This window comes from Lipophrys pholis, assembly GCF_963383615.2.
Source record: "Lipophrys pholis genome assembly, chromosome: 11".
NCBI classification, from domain to species: domain Eukaryota; kingdom Metazoa; phylum Chordata; class Actinopteri; order Blenniiformes; family Blenniidae; genus Lipophrys; species Lipophrys pholis.
In genome coordinates, this window is record NC_137631.1 from 4,234,032 (window position 1) to 4,250,728 (window position 16,697).

Here is a 16,697-nt window from a genome sequence, read left to right on the forward strand (position 1 = left end):
GTTCACTCCTGCGTGTTTTCTCTTCTGATCCCGACTCCTGAGTTGTGCTGTTGAAAAGAGACAAACACACATTTCACCTGAAATCAGGATACAAATCAACCAGCAAAAAACCCACGACTGCTGCGAGGAGAACTGTACCTGAAGGCTTCTTCTAAAGCACTCTCCACCCGACTGACTGCAAGACCTCCTTCAAGTCCACAGTTCAGTCTGCACAACCAAAAACAAGTCTTAGATACAATGACAACTGGGGGGATGAACACGGTGACAGAGGCTCTTCGTTAACCACAATATGACAGAGATGAGTGGATGTGGCATTTAAAGCGTACATTTCTTGATCTGCACATGCATCAGAGGCTGCCGTTTCCTCAGGCTGAAGGTCATTCGGTTCCTCTGTCTCACACACCTGGAAACATGACAAGTTCAGTGATGAGATATAATGGGGGGGTTCAAATGGACCGAGGTGTGATGGCTGCGGTGGCACAGTGCCTTTGTGAAAGTGTGTACACTGTCACGAGAGCAGTGGTGCACACCTGGGACATGAACTGACCCATCTGAAAAGCATCTAACAGCTAAATACGGCTGCACAAGGTCTGGGAAACATTATAATATAGTATTGCGTAACCAATATAATTTAGGTTAAATACAAACCCTTACTTAGACTATGTTCATGTGTTTGATATTTTGTTGTGGTTGCATGGTTTTTGTGAATTAATGTAACTTAATTGCACTTTCCTTTCACAATTACAGCTGGTGTTTTGAATTTGCTGAGCAGGACTGCACATTGCATGGTAACATATTTCTTTAGACTTAGCCTTATGATGTGTTGAAATGCATTCTGATTTTGCAATAATGATCAATTTGGTGTGTATTGAGGATCACTAATTGTAAATCCACTGTGATGCCATCTGAGCAATCGAACTGTGAGCATAATGTAGATCAAATAACTGTAAGGCTCCAAACAACTGAGTTTTTCATTTTTCGACTGTGATGTGGATTTTATAAACTTGAGGGAAACATACTTTTGCTTTTTATTTGAAAAGGTCCAGACCTTCAACAGGCCTGCAACAGTCTTGCCACTGTGCGGTCTTTATTAAGTGATAGTCTGGGAATCTTTTTTATTTTTATTTTCATTTGTACAAAGAGCAGGAAAGTCAGAGTCTCGGGAATGGAGCAGTAAATCCCCTACATGCAACTAGCTACCTGTACGTGCAACTACAGGTGCACCGCTACTGCTGATTGATTTATCTATTTATTTCAGTATTTATTTGTCCTGCCTTAACTCTGTAAAACTACCATTACATGGTGGTATATGGTGCTACGGAGGCTTCATATCCAAGTCAACTCACACACTTGGTGAGTAAAGCATTAAAGAGGAGAGAGGCGAGGCTCCATCTCTTCAAAGACTAAAGTTCTATTAGTTTGTGCAACCGACACTTCATATAATAACATAATATATCATTTGTTGATGAAAACCTCATGAAGCTCATCGAGAGAAAGCCAAGAGTGTGCAAAGCAGTCATTAAAGTAACAGGTCGTTATTTTGAAGAATCTACGATATAAAACATGTTTTGAGTTTTTTCAAACTTTGTTGTTTACCTCATCACACAATAGGTGTTCATTCATAGTTCCAATGCCTTCAGTGGGAATCCACAATGAAAATAGTCATGAAAATGAAGAAGTATTGAATCTTTATCTGTATATTAGGGCTGTCAAAATTGATGCATTAACCCAGATTAATCGATCATCATGATTAATCTGATTACAATTTGTAATGCAATTAAGCCATCTGCGGCGCAAAATGAGTCAAAATCCGTCTGGCAAAGCATTCAGGCAGTTTGTGCAAGTAGACCTACCGTCATGCCATTGATCCAGTAGTCAGACAACCAACTCTATGACTTGAGTCTGGAGACTGTTCTCAGCTGCAGCATCATTGTAAATAGGAAGCAGTCAGCACTCCCCCCGGACAATGTCAACAGATTAGGTTGTCTTAGTAGTTGGCTGAATAAAGGAGCAGCAGCCACACATTGATGTGTATAAATGTTTGTTTTGAAAAAGAGAAAAGTTTTGTGTTAACAAGAACTGTTAAAAGAGCTTAATAAACATGGTAAGTGCAGACATATTCTCTTCTTTCCTGAGCCTCTTGGCTCATGCAAAATGAAATGCAATTAATATAATTTGAAAATTAATGATATTTAATCATGATTAACAGAAATTAATTCACAGCAACCCTGTAATTAATCTGAATAAAGATTTTAATTGTTTATATAATAATTGTTTTCTACACACAAATGTCCTTTTCAATCTTCTAAAAGTTTGGCTGTGTTTTTTGTTGATATGTATGAAGTGTGTTGTGAAAACAATGCACTCTGGACAAAAGAGAATAAAAGTTTGTTTGCTCCACTATTGTTTAAGAACATTAGAATTTCCACACTGAGGACACTAATGCTCCATAACATGTACTCACGGTGGGATCTTCTTCTTGTGGGCTGCTGTCAGACTGAAGAAACTTGAGGAATCTGTGGAGGGATTGTTTAATCTGTGATGACGACTGATTGAAAAAGTCCTGAGTGTTTGAGCCTGAAGCCTGGAGTCACCTGAACTGACTGGTGTTCCTGTCCAGAGCTGCAGACTCAGGCGAGTCCTCCGAGGAGTCCCTGAAACATGAAACACACCACAGACGATGTGAGAAGCACTGCTCCAGAGTTATCACCCAGAAGTTGCATTTTTAAAAGGGTTAGGGTTAGGGTTTGTGTTCAAACCAGAATCGCCCACAAGGGAGCGCACCCCAAAACTGGAGATTTTGATTGTGCCTGAGTGTTGTTGACAACACGGAATTTACATATTTCATTTAAAAAAATCCGGGGTGTGTTGCATTGCAGTGTGGATGTTTGTAGATGGCTACATGATCGTTTTGATTTTTCATGTCTGAACAAAAAAACGCTTTCACACAAAGTGCTACCATATCAATAATTCCACAGTTCCTGTGGCCAATCAGCGCGTGTCTGACATCTGTACCAGTCGAAATCTTGCACGTACACTTGCAAGAGAACGTGTCAGAACGAGCTCTTTGTTTAATTTTTTTTCCAAATGTGGAACTGTCTTTATTTCTTTGACAGAAACCTGAAAACTTTGATACAAACTCCACAAGAACACAAAATCTGTTGGGTTTTTTCTTCTTCAGTCTGATAAATCAAAGTTAATTATGTCCAGAATATTTCATATTTCACAAAAAAAGTCAAGAGCAGAACGAGAAGAATGAGCAAGAGAGTGAACATAGTGACATTTGTGCTTTCCCCCCCAAAACAAAACAAACGCTGGTGTCTCTTCTTGCTTGTTGCCTCCCATTTTAGCTCTGATGCTGTTTTGGTGCTACTTTAGTGCTACTTTAGCCGCGGTTCCACCGTGCAGTACATGCCGCAGTGGGGCGGTACGGAAACCCAGACCCAACTCTGTCGCACGGTCCCACAACAAAAAGTACGGTTAAAATGTAGGCGGGGTAGTGAACAATGCAGGGACGCGTCGGGCGAAGAACGCGGCGTTGCGGCCGGCTTTACCTGACCAGAACTTGGTGGCCGTCACAGTCATTCTCTGTGACACAGCATTAACTTTCTCATTGTGAACAGCAACGTCCAGCTCCTGCTGAACCTCCTCCTCCCCTGTTACTGAGAGGAGCGTCTGTATCTTGTTAAAAGACCGCCATGTTGTGTCGTGCACCGACATTTCCATAAACCCAGTTAACGAAACAACCAGTGAGCATAAAGCCGCACATGTAAACAACAACAGGAGGGTTTACGGCCAATAAAATATTTAGATATTGCGGGCAAGTTGAGAGTGGCGATCCTCACTACCAATCAGCAGGCGGCTGCATTGTCGCTCCTCCTCACAGAACCGTTCCTCAGTGCTCGTAGCGGGTGGTGGCAGTTTTTTCTGTACCATCCACAACTTTTTCAGTGTGACCACGCGAAAACCCGTGTGCAGTGGGAACGCGTCTTTTGAATTATGAAAATATCTTTTCAAATACATCTGTAAAACTATTAACCGGTGAGATCGGGTCTCAGTGTTGTTACATGTCCACTGAGCTTAAACAGTGGAAACACGAAGTAAATATATGAAAAAAGTTCACGTTTTATCTGTGATTTCTCCACAATGAAGGGTGTATCAACATGTCTTCAGAGAACCTCATAATGTGCGAAGCTGAATGAGTACTGACCTGTGGGCGGAGGCGGAGGCGGAGGCGGAGGCGGCGGCGGCATCAGCATCAGCATCATCAGCAGCAGCAGCAGCAGCAGCAGCAGCAGCAGCAGCAGCAGCAGCAGCAGTAGCAGCAGTAGCAGCAGTAGCAGTAGCAGCAGCAGCATCATCCCAGCCACGCAGCCTCTTTGGATACCACTCCTCTGTGACCTTTGACCTGGTGTCGTCATCATGTTGGCTGCAGACTGGAGAAGGAGCCAACAGCCCATCATCTCTACATGCAGGCGGACTCTTTGACGTCACTGAGGGTGGGAGCACATCACCATGAGAAAACAACTACTCTGTGTCCCAGTACACATCTAGAAAGTAACTCATCCAAACCACAGGAAGAATGCTTTCTTAATCACACACCGTCATAGAAACATCTGGATCTAACACACTGGAGTACAAAGAAAAACATTATGAAAATATCTTTTTAAATACCTGTGTAGGACAATTAATCGCAATTGCAACATCTGACTGTTTTAACAGATGCACATTGGCAAAATGTGTGAAATTTCCCATTTTGTCTTTTGATTTATTTGCGTCTGACAATACAAAGAAACGCCTTTGAGCTTGTGAGCTAAGACACAATCTGCTGCAGGCTTTCTTTGCAGACTCATTTGGATTTGCTGCCAATGCTAACTCATCAGTCACTGTTATGTCTGTTACTCTCAATTTAAAACGAGCGTGATCCCAGTGAATAGATCTTGAAAAATCATTTGAACTCATTGAAAGTCAAGCGCCCCAGCCGGATAAGACCCTCTGCTGGGCAGTTTAATTTACCCAGATATAAAACGAGAAACATCACACACACCGTTCCTTTAAAGTGTTAAAAATCAACAGCATCGTCAATAATCAATGTCAGAAGTAATAAGATATAACTACGGTAGCACTCTATGGCGCAGGAAGCAAGCGCTCCTATGGATCTCCTGCAGAAAGTATTAAAATTCAACAACTGGGCAATTATTTAAACGGCAACCTTTGCCCAAACTCTGACATATCTTTTATCGCTCCAAGTTGGTCGACACAAACTGTCAAAATGCCCGCCAAATTATGTAAAGTGGGATCTACGACTGATCTGGCCTGCTCAACAGGCTAATTCCATTTTTTCCAATTCCATTCAACTTATTTCCTATAACGCCAAATTCAACAGTCATTTCAGGGCACTTTTACAGAGAAAACCCAACAGTTCCATGGCCAAGACAAGCGGTGACTCGCCCAGCCAAGGAACAGCCTGTGCAGAAGCAGCAGGAGTGGACGACAGATTCCACCAGCGAGAACTTCTCACATCGGTTCGTGACGATATCTCACAGATGTTCAAAGCTGAATTGAAAGCTGCACTAGACAATAATTTAAATTCAATCAAAAGTGAACTCAAAGTCATGAACACAGAGCAACAGGTCAAGCCAGCATGGTGGGTGCCAACAGGCATGGTGAAGGACATGGAGTGCAAACAGTGGAACGCCTTTCTACCGAGGGAGGGAGACTGGAAAATAAAAGCCAGGATTTAAGGCTAATTCATACGTTCCACGTCCACAGGGTGCCTGGTGGGGGTGTCGAATTTAATCATTTCGACAATGCATCGTGACGCAGACGTGAATGAGTCTGCATCACGATGCAGTGACAAAACATAATTGAGCAACCTCGCCCGCAGGTAAGCGCATACTCAAGGCAGTATGAGTGATGTCTGCGGGTTGGAGATTCTTTAATATTAATGAGAATGACAAACGTAAGACGGGCGGTAAAATGTGTTCCGCCAAAATATCAAGGGGAAGCGAAAGCTACCACCAACTTAATCACCAGAGACATTTGGACCAGCAAAGTTAGTCTGATGTCGTTCATCAGCACATAACTCCAAGCCATGCTACATGCTACATGCTAAAGAGTTAAAGGGCACACACACCAGCAACGCTACAAGCTAAACATGATTAAAGTCTGATTGATACACTCATTAACAGCGAGCCGGGGTGTGTGAGTGTGTGTGTGTGTGTGTGTGTGTGTGTGGTGGCGGCACACAGCGAGCTCAGTCTCCAGCATGTATGAAGGAGTGTGTAGTGGCGATACTGCGCTATGCGTACTGCTGTAGCATCGACACAGAGGCTGTGCTGAGACGTTTCACAAAGCGTAGCCTTCACATATCGTTTGCATATGGAGTTTGAATTAGGCTTTATGGCATTCAATGGGTACTCGTGTCAGTACTCGATATTGGCAAGTAATTAAAGGTCAGTACTCGTACTTGTACTCGTCTTTTAAAAAAGTGGTATGGCTGCATCTCCAGTTTACATTTTCATTAAACGTTTAGATATTCATGTTAAGATTTAACTAATTTCTCCTATGGAGTACACTACACCGTATTGATGCCATCCTAGTATTTACTGATGTAAATAAACTTGTCTACTGTGATCAGACTGAAGTCATGCTTATGCTGTTTGTCTAAAATAAAAAAGCGAGTTCATATTTATCTGACTGCATGAGGGAAATGAATGGGAAGTTAGCCATGAGCCGTTATGAAGAAATTTGAGGATGTAACGAGGACTGCAGCGATTGATTATTTTAGTAATCAAGTATTCTGGTATTATTCTGGTGATTAATCGTGCGTTTAGAGGGTGCATGTGCAATTAATAATAACGTGAATGAAGTGCAAACACACTGAACTCCCACTGTAGTGTCTCTGTGTACGAAGAACACAGAGCACGGGTTAGATAAATAAAACAATACAAGTGAAAAGAATATATAACGAACTCTGGCCCGGGAAGCCAGCGGGCAGGGTTCACCAGGGGCTGGCTTCCCCCACGGCCCCGGTGTAAGTCTATCCGTAAGCCCAGCGCCTCCGCCGACCGGCCGTCCTCCAGAGTAAACAGCCAGCGCCAACACGTGCAGTGCTTTACAGTGAATCTCAGCGCGCTCACTTCCGCCATAAAGCGAAGTGATTCAAAAATAACACACAGTTCTGCATCATGGAATCGGTTCGAAGACAAGGTCATCGTAATCATATCGAATGGTGAGACCAGTGAAGAGCCACAGCCCCAGAACCAGGACGACATCCCCAAGCAGTCATAGTCCAGACTCCACCACTACTCTGACTGTGCAGACATTCAGCAGAGAGCTGAGGCGGATCAGGACCAGAGAAATGATCATCTCTCTGTTGCTGGACTTCACAGCCAAAACAACCCCCGACCGTGAGACGGGGCCTCCGAGAGATTCCAGGGGTCCAGAGTGGAATACTGGACCCGGCTCATCTTGGTGTGACATACAACGGAATGGACAAAGTATTTATAGCACCAGACGAGGCCAACAGTTTCTTGAACGACCTCGAAATAGATGAGAACTGAGATGACAACCAGATGACAACTAAGAACCTGTGACATATTACTGGGTGGTGAGTAGATAAAGTCATAATAAAGAAACGTGAAGAATTCTAGACAGATTACTTTTGCTATTGTGAGAGTAAAATATGGACATTTGATCGGACTCAGACTTGTTATTTTTCCCTTTTATAGATTAATTAAATTTGAAACTCGAGGCTCTTATGGCAGCATTCATTTCTATTTGGATTTTCTGCAAATTGACTGGTTGAATAATTGTTTATGGAACGGAATACACTTTTCAAGAGTCGTGACAAGAACCAGAAGGTAAGATCACGTCACTCCAATATTAACTTCTCTTCACTGGCTTCCTGTCAAATCTAGAAAAGAATTTAAAACCCTTTGCCTAACCCCAAAAGGAATAGAAGAAAGTCGCTTACGCATGCACATGTGGAATTCTTGGATTATTCTATTTAAACGAGCCCTGAAATGACTTTGCTGTATTTCGCGCTATATAAATAAAGTTGAATTGAACTGAACTGAGAAAGACACTGTAAGCTGCAGCGCCACCTGGGGGACAAGCGTCCAATCACTTACCAGCAGGGTTCAACGCTGCTTGCAGCTTAATTGGGATTATCATTCAAAGAAGAGGAACCATTACATGAGTATTGTTAGAATGGAGATTGATGGACTTCTGCTTTCCGCCTCACTTCTCCCTCCATTTCAATTCAATTCAATTTATTTATTTATCAGGGACAGAGCAATATACATAGAACAAATCCGATATATAGCTCGACACTAATTTGCAACTCTCATCCCTGGAAGGGCTTTTCAGAGGGTGAAAGAGGAAACAACAGTACATACAACACCAAGATACATCAGACAAGCAGAAATACACAGAATACACAGAGTAAATATCTGATTCACAATTACCTGTTATCATAAAACACATTCCCTCCCTTTAAGTGACGTGAGTGTTAAAAACAAAGATGTCCGGACCACACTGACTGAAGCGATTGAGGAGGATGTCTCACCAAGTTGACCAGGAGGTGCTGGGATTCGTCTCACCAGCCTGTTGGAGGAGGAGGTGGTGGTGGTGGTGGTGGAGGTCCTCTGAGTTAAAGTGCTGGAGCGCAACGTGAAAGGAAAGCCGTCGCAGTCTGTGGACCCTGTCCTGTAATACGCATACTTCTTATCCACCAGGTCGTCGTTCACACAGACCTGGGAGGGGACGAAGGGACATCTTTGAACTCAACTCTGACTTGTGCCGTCACGGGTTTTTGGAGACGAGCGTTCACCTTGGCGTCGTTGATAGTGAGGAAGAGCTCGACGGAGGTGCAGTCTGACTCCGACTCCACAAACGCAGCCTCACTCTGAGTCGACACTTTACAGAGGAAGAGTGAGCATGAGCAGAGATGACTCAAAGAGGCAAACACTTGTGAGCTGGGAGAGAAAGCGCTTGGAGCTGCTCACCTCGCAGCAGATTGTGCAGGTAAAGTGTGGCCGAACTGTCCCACCAACGAGACGGCCTTCACGAGGGAGACAAACACAAGTCAAACACGCGCCGCACACAGACGGACGGAAGATGGTGGACACCTCACACAAGCTTCGCCTTCTCCTCCTGGACGGTCACTCGCAGAGTTGTGGGCGCGATTCCTGCGAGTTGGAACTTCTTCACCCAGAACGGCAGCTCCAGGAACTTGTGCACCGCCACTCGGATCCTGTTGAGAGGAAGGAGAGCGACGCAGCAGATACAAACCTAAAGGCCCGTTCATCCTTTCACGTCCCGATCATGGCAGGAAAATAAAGAACCATTGGAACACTTTTAAAAGACGACTGGCAGGACCTTCACCAATGAATCGGATGACGCAGTAAAAAGTCTCCCGATTCCAACGCTGTTGATACTTATAAAAGAAGTAATAGATTTTGTTTTCAGTGGATTTTGTAGAAAAATTATCAGCAGCTGTAAATAATCAACTTAATACTTTAGGTGTTTTATTGAAGCATTTGATAGGATCATCCTTTATAATTGTACAAAATGGAATATTTTGATGAAGGAGGCACATTTCAGAGCTTGAATTTTATTTTCCAAAATGGGGATGGGGGGGGGGGGGGGGGGGGTACCATGCATGAGCCTAACAACATAGGTCTTGTTGGAGCCAGGTTGGGTTTAAGTTTATACGGTTTGTTTACTGCCCTTTTTTGTCCACCAGAGGGGGCAGTGACATTATTTTTCAGCCAGGGAGGTTAAATACGCCTTAGAATTTCCTTTCCAGCGACACACCCAGAAGGAAGCAAACGTCTTTTGACCGTTGTTCGGAAAGGTTTGTTCTGGTTGGCATTTTAAAGAACTATGAAACTGTTATTTACTGAATTTTATTGATCTAACGTTTTTTTGTAATAAATAGGGCTGTAAGCAGTTTTTAACTCGGATCGATGGCTGGAAAAATCCTTTTTTCTTGCCAACAAACAACAAACAACAAACAACGCGTCATGGAAGTAGAGTCTATATTGTGATTTAAGAAGATGACACTACAGATCTTACATTCATACCCGAGATCAACAGATCAATTACATTTTCTTCTTTGTCTCTCTGCTGCATCAGTGGCTCCATCTTCTCTCCATGCTCTAGTCTTTCTAGTCTCCTCTCCTCTTCTCTCCATGCTCTAGTCTTTCTAGTCTCCTCTCCTCTTCTCTCCATGCTCTAGTCTTTCTCGTCTCCTCTTCTCTCCATGCTCTCATCTTTCTAGTCTCCTCTTCTCTCCATGCTCTAGTCTTTCTAGTCTCCTCTTCTCTCCATGCTCTAGTCTTTCTAGTCTCCTGTTCTCTTCATGCTCTCGTCTTTCTAGTCTCCTCTTCTCTCCATGCTCTAGTCTTTCTAGTCTCCTAGAAGAGCTGTTACCTCAGGTGGTATCAGAATTTACCAGGATACAGCAAATGGTGTTTCTTTCTTCTTCTCTGCATTCTCTGAACTCTGTACATTACTCTAGTTTTGCTGTCTCTTTGGAGGTCTCTTTCTGTGTCATCATGAGTGGTGAAATACAACTGAATTTATATGGAGTTGAAATCAAAACAAATTTCATGAAACTTTTAAGATTGATTGTAGATGAAAAACTGTTGGAAGGCACAGAATATATTGAAGTAAAAATTATTACAACCTCTTGATGTTTTATATAAAATTAGGACTCTGTGCAGCAGAAAAAGCCTGTATGTTCCTATTCAGGCTTTTCTAATACGTCCTACTGTGCTGAGATTTGCAGAAATTTGGATCAACCAATACAGATTCAAAAATGAAATGACAAACAAGAGCTCCCAGTTAATAAATGATGTTGGTTACTGAATCTACAAATCCATTTTTTACACGGTCCTTCACTTTAAAACTGGCAGAACTTGAGTATTTAAAAACATATTAAAGGTTACATTAGGATCAGGATAAGAGACTTCCTGTTTGCGTTCAATGTTTTCTTTTAAGTTTAGAGAAGGCCAATACAATTTAAAGGTTTTATTTTTTTGTAGTTTTTTTTTTTTAGGTTTTTAGAGTTACGTAAGATGAGAACTAATCTACAATGTAGATGTGTTTCTGATGTGGGAGTTAAACTCCAAGCACATAGACACACAGATATAGGACGCCAGTGGCTGTGCCCCTTTTTTGGTCAGCAGAGGTGTTCCAGGTGGGACACAAGCTCAAGTTTAAACTTTTCGTTATTCAGTTTTGTCATTGAGTTGGGTATTATTACTTACATATACACAGATATATCATTTATCGAGAAATGATGTAAAGGTTTTCAGTACTTGGTAGGCTGTGGTATTAATGTTTTGAACACTGACTACAAGCTGGGAAATTCCTGTGAATGAAAACTTCAGGGCCATTTCTGATTGCCATCATGTCACAAAGTGCCTCAAGAAGGAAAACAGGATTCATCATCGTTTGAACAACTTTGTGTCGCTGGCTCTCACCGGTGTGAGGAGACGATGAGTTGTTCTCCATGGTCCACCAGGAAGCAGGCCACTCGGAGCGACTCCAGGTCCTTGATGAGGAACTGCACCACGGCCCGACACCACAAATCCTTCTCCGCCCAGTACGCCACACACACCTGAGAGGAAACACACATCACCTGAGAAGAAACACACACACCTGAGAGGAAACACACTACACATACCTGAGAGGAAACACACACACCTGAGAGGAAACACACCGCACATACGCATGAGCGAAAACACAGAAACACACACACACACACACACACCTGAGGAAACACAACACACACACCCGCACACAAACGAGAAGAAACACACACCTCAGATAAAACAAAAACACAAACACACACATTTGGTATCGATACCATCATGTAGTTCAATACTTTTCGAAACTTTTCCAAATAAAACACAAAAAACAAGTCATTAGATCCAGCCTGTCTTAAGTAGGACCAATGTCTTTAAATGGTATGTTACTATACAGTAATCTTTATCACATTAAATGGCTAAAATAAAATATTTTCATATTACATTCTTTTATATTATTTATTATATTATATTCATAATACTAATATTTATAATAGCTTACATTTTTTTCCAGAGCTTTATTTTCATGGGTATATAAGTTATTACCTGTGGTTCTTTGAACTCCTTCTGCAGGTCTGGGTGTTTTGTCCTTCAGGTGTTTAGCAGGTTAGTAGTGTTGACCAGACCCTTGACCAGACATGTTCTCAAACACTGTTTGCACAGTGGAGCTTCAACACCGTGCTCATTTGTTTTGAAGCCAAAGTACTTCATATAGTACTTCTAGCACCTGTTTTTTCTACAAGTTGCGGCCTTGTGGATGGAGCAGCAGCCATTGTCATTGCCAAAAAACGACAATGGGAAACTGCTTCTAAATCATAGCTCCAACGCAGCTGACAGAGCAGGAGAGCAGGAGCGCAGGAGCGCAGGAGCTCTCTCTCTCTCTCTCTCTCTCTCTCTCTCTCTCCAAAAAAAGAAAAGAAAGCGGCACGCAGTTTTCCGCACTTTCGATTGTCCAAAACATCCAAAACAAGTCAGAAAGCGGAGCAGCCCGCCGACGCTTCCCCCACAGAGAGACTGACGACTCTCCTCGGGGCAAATTACAACAGTGACGCTTCGCAGCGACGAAAAAAAAAGAAAAAAGATACTGGTACCAGCCGGGCCCAATATAGTATCTTATATAGTATTTTAAAGGCGTCAGTACCGCGACACCAATATAGTACTGCTATACCGAACTACCCTAGGACTTACTGTAACATCTTTGCTTATTTGATTTTGGTGAACATGTAACATTTGATAATGATGTCCACTAGTTTAAAGAATTCCCCCAAGTGTCATATTTTTTCCCGCGATATAGAGATGATTTCATTTTGTGGATTATGTTGATGTGTTTTAGGGATGTCCCTTTATCTTGGAGATTGAGGAGACAACTTCTTGTTTTAATGGCTGTGGAGGAGCCTCAGACAGGTTCAAGTCAAGTCACAAATAATTCAACTCAGCATAATGTGCCGTGAAATGTGTTTAGCAGGTTGATGTAGTTTCTCTGTGACCCAACCGAGTGCACTACGAATCAAAGCTAATGTTAAGATGTTGTTTTGTTCTGAAAGGATAACTTTGAGTCTGAGCCGTCCTGAGTGCAGGAAGAGTCACAGTCAGACATCCGACTTGAAAACGTGGCTCTCAGTTCACTTGCAAACGACCTGAGCTCGGTCTGCAGATAATGTGAACCTGTCAGGGACTATCAGCGGACGAAAGCGAGAGGATGTGACGTAGAGCGCAGTGTATTTTGGGTAGTAAACAAACAAAGCCAATGAAGAAGCAGGCAGAGAAACAAAAAGTTGGAGTTGTGAAGAAGTAGAGAAATTGAATTGGATATGTTGCAAATATTGTAATTTACACTAAATTAAACAGCCTATTCTATTCTATTCTATTCTGAGTCAGATTCCTGACAGAGGCTATCATACTACTGAGCTAAAACAACATGATCTGTTCATAAAAATTATTTCTGTGTAGTTTTGGAAGATTAGTTATTATATATCGACAACCAGCTGCTTACACATGAGTAACATGCAGAATTGAAAATGTTGCATTTCTAAAGCAAAGAAATCTAAATAAATCCAGAAGGCCAAGCCATTATCAACAGCAGACTGCACAGAAAGAAAAGCGTTTTGGCAAATTCAGTGACAGTTTTAAGTTGAACAGGGCCAATAAATGAATTTACAATACTGCAGTTTAAAAACGATATAAACTCTCCCGCCTGCTGCTTCCTTATGTACATATAGACATGCATATTTTATATTTTTATGTATTTAATGTTGCTTTTTAAGTGTGATCTGTTTCTATAAACAACTTATTTCAAAGTCAGGAGAGTTCAGTTGATATTTTGGAGGACTTTATCTGTTTTTAACCAACATTTAATTATTTTTTTACATACAAACAAACCTGTATGAATGATGTAAGAAATACTGTGATTAGATCTGAGCAGCAAGACACTCGAGATTTTTTGGTGTTAAAAATGGCACACTGTATCTGAGGTCCATTTAAATGGCATGGTTGTGATACACATACAGTCTTGGACTGTTTTGAAGTGCCACATGAGAATAAATTGTACTTCAGCTCATACGGTGCGAGTAAAACTTCAGGACATTTAGTGACACGACATTGGGGACATGATGCTCCTGGCGTTTCCAGGCCAGATGGAATGTTTGACAGTCAGACTGAAATACCTGTCCTTCCTTCAGGGACGAGGGCGTAATGGTGTCCAGGTCCATGGTCAGGTCACGGTAGAAGAGGTTTATCTGAGTGAGCAGCTGCTTGTACTTCTCCATGTACTGAATATCCCGGCCCCAGAAGCAGGCTGGACTGTCCACCTGCAGACAACAAGCCTCACATGTCAATTTGTTTTAATACAACTCCACCAAATTCATGAAATCTCCAAAACTCTCATCACCGAAAATCCAAGCCCTGTCTTGCCATTCATTTTCTTCACAAAAATATTTCATTTTATGGAGTAAATAACGTCTAAATACATAAACTGTAAAAATTAATGTAAATTTTTTGTAGGTCTGGGAATGTGAAATGTTGATGTGGCTTTAACATAAAAAAAAAAAGAGAAAATCTCTTTTAAGAAAACATAAATGGCCTTTAATGAGAGAGTGCAGGAAAGAAATTAAAAAAAGGAAAATAATTCAGACTTTATACTAAATACATAATTTAAAAAGGTGAAATGAAGAAAAGGTGTTACAATGAGGTGCATAATCAAACTTAAACGAACTGACATCTTTCAGCACAGCCAGTTTAACAACCACTTAATACTATGAAATACTGAGCTCCGAGAGAGAAATGTTACCTTGAGAACGGAGATTTTCTGCATTTTCCCGGTGGAAACTACACACTTTCGTCTGGAAGTGGGAGACTCACAGCGGGGATGCGCCCACTTGCCCCGCGGGAGAGAACAGACAACATGGCGCCGCCGTCACTTCCGGTCTCACCGAACTAACTGCTAACTACAGGCTAACCGCTGCTACAAGCTAACAGCTAACTACAGGCTAACCGCTGCTACAAGCTAAATTGGTGTAGCCTATTAAATAAAATTGAAAAGAAAAAATCATTCATTAGCTTCTTCAAGTTGTAATTTAAACCACAAACAAATTGTTGTTTGAACTCGTCCTGTCTTGTTAACATCTTACTGAGGAGATGTTTTTATCAGAGTGGAGTCATTTTAAAATGTGTACATCAACACTCAATAAAATGCTAAAATTACCACACACACACACACACATTATGAGGTTCTGATGTGCGGCCAGAGAATGTTACTTAGATAAGTGATTCTGTTGTTGAAAAGCAGTAGCGTTCCAACTAGGATTCCTCTGGGAATGACAGGACGTCCCAAAAACCTGCACTGTGGGTCCATGAGCAAAACCCTCAGCCCCCCCCCAGCTGCCCCCAAACGCTGTGACTGCTACCGATGGGTCAATTCGGGAAGGAATTGTGGAAAAACAAAAAACAAAACAAAAAATTCTAATCTGGGCCATAAGACTATCGTGACATGAGTCATCTAAAATTATTCCTGCCTCAGTTTACAGGGTCAGTAGCCTAATGATAGAAACTTTACCCGCTCGAAGTTGGAAACCCGGTTTTGAAGTGTGATATCTTTGAGGATTGTACCGGTGCTGAATACCGGTCAGAAACACACAAGAGGAAAGTTTATTAGGCTTGATTTCGTGAAGACCTGACATCACTTTCACGTCCACGCAAACAGCATCATGTGTTCTTGTTGTCTCAGACATATAAGCCCCGACTCCTCAAAGTCGGAATTCCCAATTTGAACTCAAACAACACTGGCGTGTTACTACTGTGAGGCAGCGTTCAGGCAGAGCTGCTTGAGGACATTAAAAACTTTGTGAACTCTTTAAATCCTTTATTGTAAACACAAACACATTCAGTCACTATTTAGCCTCACAAGCAAAGCAGGGCCCCATTGACAATGTTTCAAGTGAAAACGCATCGTTTTTGTGTTTTGGTTTCACAACATTTTTGCGTTTGCACAGCAACATTTTGAAAACATTGTCCGTTTACACGGAAATGGCAGAAAAGAAACAATGTACTTAGCATGGCGGACCATGAGTTGGAGCTGTTGTTTGTTTTTTAAATGAAACCACACACACGTGCACAGAGAACAATGCGCTCTAAACAGAACCAATGAGAGGACATGAACACTGCATTTTCTCTAGTTTACAGAGAGACGAATTCAAGTTGCATTTCCCCCATTTCTATGGAAACACAGTCAAAAAGCTTTTAAAACCAGAGGTGAACTGGTGTTTTGCCAAGAAGCAGCCGGGACAGCTGAGGAGCAGACTGCAGCTTATTATTTCACACTGTGGATTCATCTGTTCTTCAGTGTGTTGCTCGGCCTGAAAGCTGTCCGGCGTTTGAGTGACATTCTGCTGCAGGTGGACTGAGACGTCCACTTCCTCCACTTCCTACACGTAGCAGGAAGTGGAGCTCCTCATGGCCCAGAGAACGCTGGGAGAGAAGGTGGGCTGGTTTGCTTTTCATAGACGGATGACTCAATGTTGCATTCATTTATTTCAGTCACGTCGTCATGACAAGGCAGGAAAAATACGTTCTCACATGAACAGTGGCAAAGGCACGTGCTGA

The 16,697-nt window shown here is 42.1% G+C and overlaps 1 protein-coding gene across 1 annotated transcript in view; it reads right to left on the reverse strand.

Moving 5' to 3' along the window:
• tdrd12 (tudor domain containing 12) overlaps positions 1 to 14,910 on the reverse strand; it is a gene marked incomplete at both ends in the record, with an annotated part of 39,615 nt that extends 24,705 nt beyond the window's left edge. Inside the window, 10 exons of the mRNA XM_080474765.1 lie at positions 139 to 207; positions 2,595 to 2,654; positions 3,506 to 3,588; positions 8,607 to 8,759; positions 8,801 to 8,922; positions 9,012 to 9,067; positions 9,140 to 9,259; positions 11,496 to 11,632; positions 14,264 to 14,407; positions 14,887 to 14,910. Of these exons, the coding sequence (XP_080330891.1) occupies positions 139 to 207; positions 2,595 to 2,654; positions 3,506 to 3,588; positions 8,607 to 8,759; positions 8,801 to 8,922; positions 9,012 to 9,067; positions 9,140 to 9,259; positions 11,496 to 11,632; positions 14,264 to 14,407; positions 14,887 to 14,910 (968 nt within the window). The remainder of the gene's footprint in view (positions 1 to 138; positions 208 to 2,594; positions 2,655 to 3,505; positions 3,589 to 8,606; positions 8,760 to 8,800; positions 8,923 to 9,011; positions 9,068 to 9,139; positions 9,260 to 11,495; positions 11,633 to 14,263; positions 14,408 to 14,886) is intronic.
• Between the last annotated feature and the right edge of the window lie 1,787 nt (positions 14,911 to 16,697).